The 1,829-nt window shown below is 37.1% G+C and overlaps 1 protein-coding gene across 1 annotated transcript in view; it reads left to right on the top strand.

Moving 5' to 3' along the window:
• KIAA0232 (KIAA0232 ortholog) overlaps positions 1-1,807 on the top strand; it is a 50,114-nt gene extending 48,307 nt beyond the window's left edge. Inside the window, 1 exon segment of the mRNA XM_009698218.1 lies at positions 539-1,807. Coding sequence (XP_009696520.1) covers positions 539-718 — 180 coding nt within the window. The 3' untranslated portion in view covers positions 719-1,807.
• The last annotated feature ends 22 nt before the right edge of the window (positions 1,808-1,829 follow it).

Here is a 1,829-nt window from a genome sequence, read left to right as displayed (position 1 = left end):
AAAAAACCTTGATTTTTTTCTGTGGGAAAAAAATCTAATGTACATAGGCACTTACTGATACAGTTTTAAACTTTATAGTGATGATAGCACTTAAAATTACACTGTGACATGCTTGCTGTAGCTTTACTGATCAGCTGAAAATATATTGGGGTTGCTTGAAGTTTAGTCAGATCTGTGCTGTGTTTTCTTGATATTTAATACTTACTACCAAACTTTGGAGATAACTTTTACAGTAATTTTCTAACATGAACTGTGATAATGATGCATTCTAACTGAGTTCACTTTTGATTCTTTTGCTGTTTTGTGCAAATCCTAAAATTAAGGAATAGAAAAAAATTATAAAAGCCCCACCTGTTTTTTCCTGCTGTTCTGCAATCCTTTCTACATAGTGGACTAAGTCAGGAAAGAGGAGGACTTGCCCTGTAATTGTGACATCTCTCTTGAACAACTACAAAACTATATGACCTCTCAGCCCAGAAAAAAAGCAAACATGTGCTTTATTGTTCCACATCAACACTGTCAGTTGTTGAATCCTTAGGTTTCTTCTGTTTATGAAGCAAGATGTGCAGACGAGATAAATGCTGAGGCAAAACCAAATGGCTTCAGGAAGAAGATCTACTCCAGTGATAGCTCCAGCTCTGAAGACACAGCTTCAGAAGGTGGAAGCGAATGGGCTGATCCATGTGAGGAGGAGCTTTTTTCTCGAACTCAACTATAAAAACTGCAGAGTAGAACAGATGATTTAAAAGTAACATGAGATGGAAAACTATCCTTCTTGAGGGTCTGTAGCTCTAAAACAACAACTTGGGTTTCCTCTTCAGTTAATGGATTCAGATGTGTATTTATCTTTCTCTTCTTGCTTATTTTATAGATGAGGACACAGCTGTCCCATTGAAGATTTTTTTTTTCCCCCCTCAAAAAAAAACTGTTGAATTCTTGGCTATTTGAACTAGACTAGATTGTGTTGTCAAATCAAGAATGGATGTGCATGTGCTTGTCTTAGTAGTACCACTGCTTTTTTGCATCTTAATTGCAGTTATTTTCATTCGTAACTGTAGCCCTATCACTATTACTATCTTCTTAGCATCGCAGTGTCTACAACTACTTCTGCTATTCAGATACTTCAGCTTTCTGCACATTAGGCTTTGTTCGTTAAGAACTGGGAGATAAATACTTAACACTGTAATCTATCAGTGCCTTTCTGAATGCAGGAGAAAAGCATGAATGACTTGTCCAGTCTTCATTCAGTAAATCTCATAACTTTGAAGTAGGAACAACAGGGTTGTGCTTTAGAGACTTACAGAAACTGTGTTTTCTATCCTATGATTCCCCCCTCCCACAAACCAACACCAAGGATACCATGGTTTGTATTTTTGCTAACTGGAGAAGCCAAGGATTTTTTTGTAGGTATGGAGGCAATGTGGGTTTTTTTTTTCCTTTTTTCTTTTTTTTTTTTTTTTTTTTTTTTTTTTGTCCTTTTTAGCAACTTGCCAATGTGGGGCAGAAGTTTAAAAAGTAACACCAAAAATAAACCACTGGGGTGATGTGTGGATTGTTGTGACTTTTGTAACGAGTAATGAGAGTGTTGTCTTGTTGCAGATGATGGCATTCATGTAACCTGCAAAAGCATCCTGTACCGAACTTGAGCCTGAATGACTGAAACTATCTAAAATGCTCAGAGTGTTCAGTGTTTTAAACGCAAAGGGTCAGTGCTTCACTTGAGAGAAATCCTGTGGCTGCTGCAGTTAGCTGCTGTTGTGGCTGTAATTTAGTAAATCTCGTAGTTCATTTTGTGTTTCTGAGAGAATGTGTGGGGCAAGTTATGTGTG

The sequence above is a fragment of the Cariama cristata genome, unplaced genomic scaffold (assembly GCF_000690535.1).
Source record: "Cariama cristata isolate BGI_N322 unplaced genomic scaffold, ASM69053v1 scaffold12354, whole genome shotgun sequence".
NCBI classification, from domain to species: Eukaryota; Metazoa; Chordata; class Aves; order Cariamiformes; family Cariamidae; genus Cariama; species Cariama cristata.
This window is presented reverse-complemented; position numbering and strand designations above follow the sequence as displayed.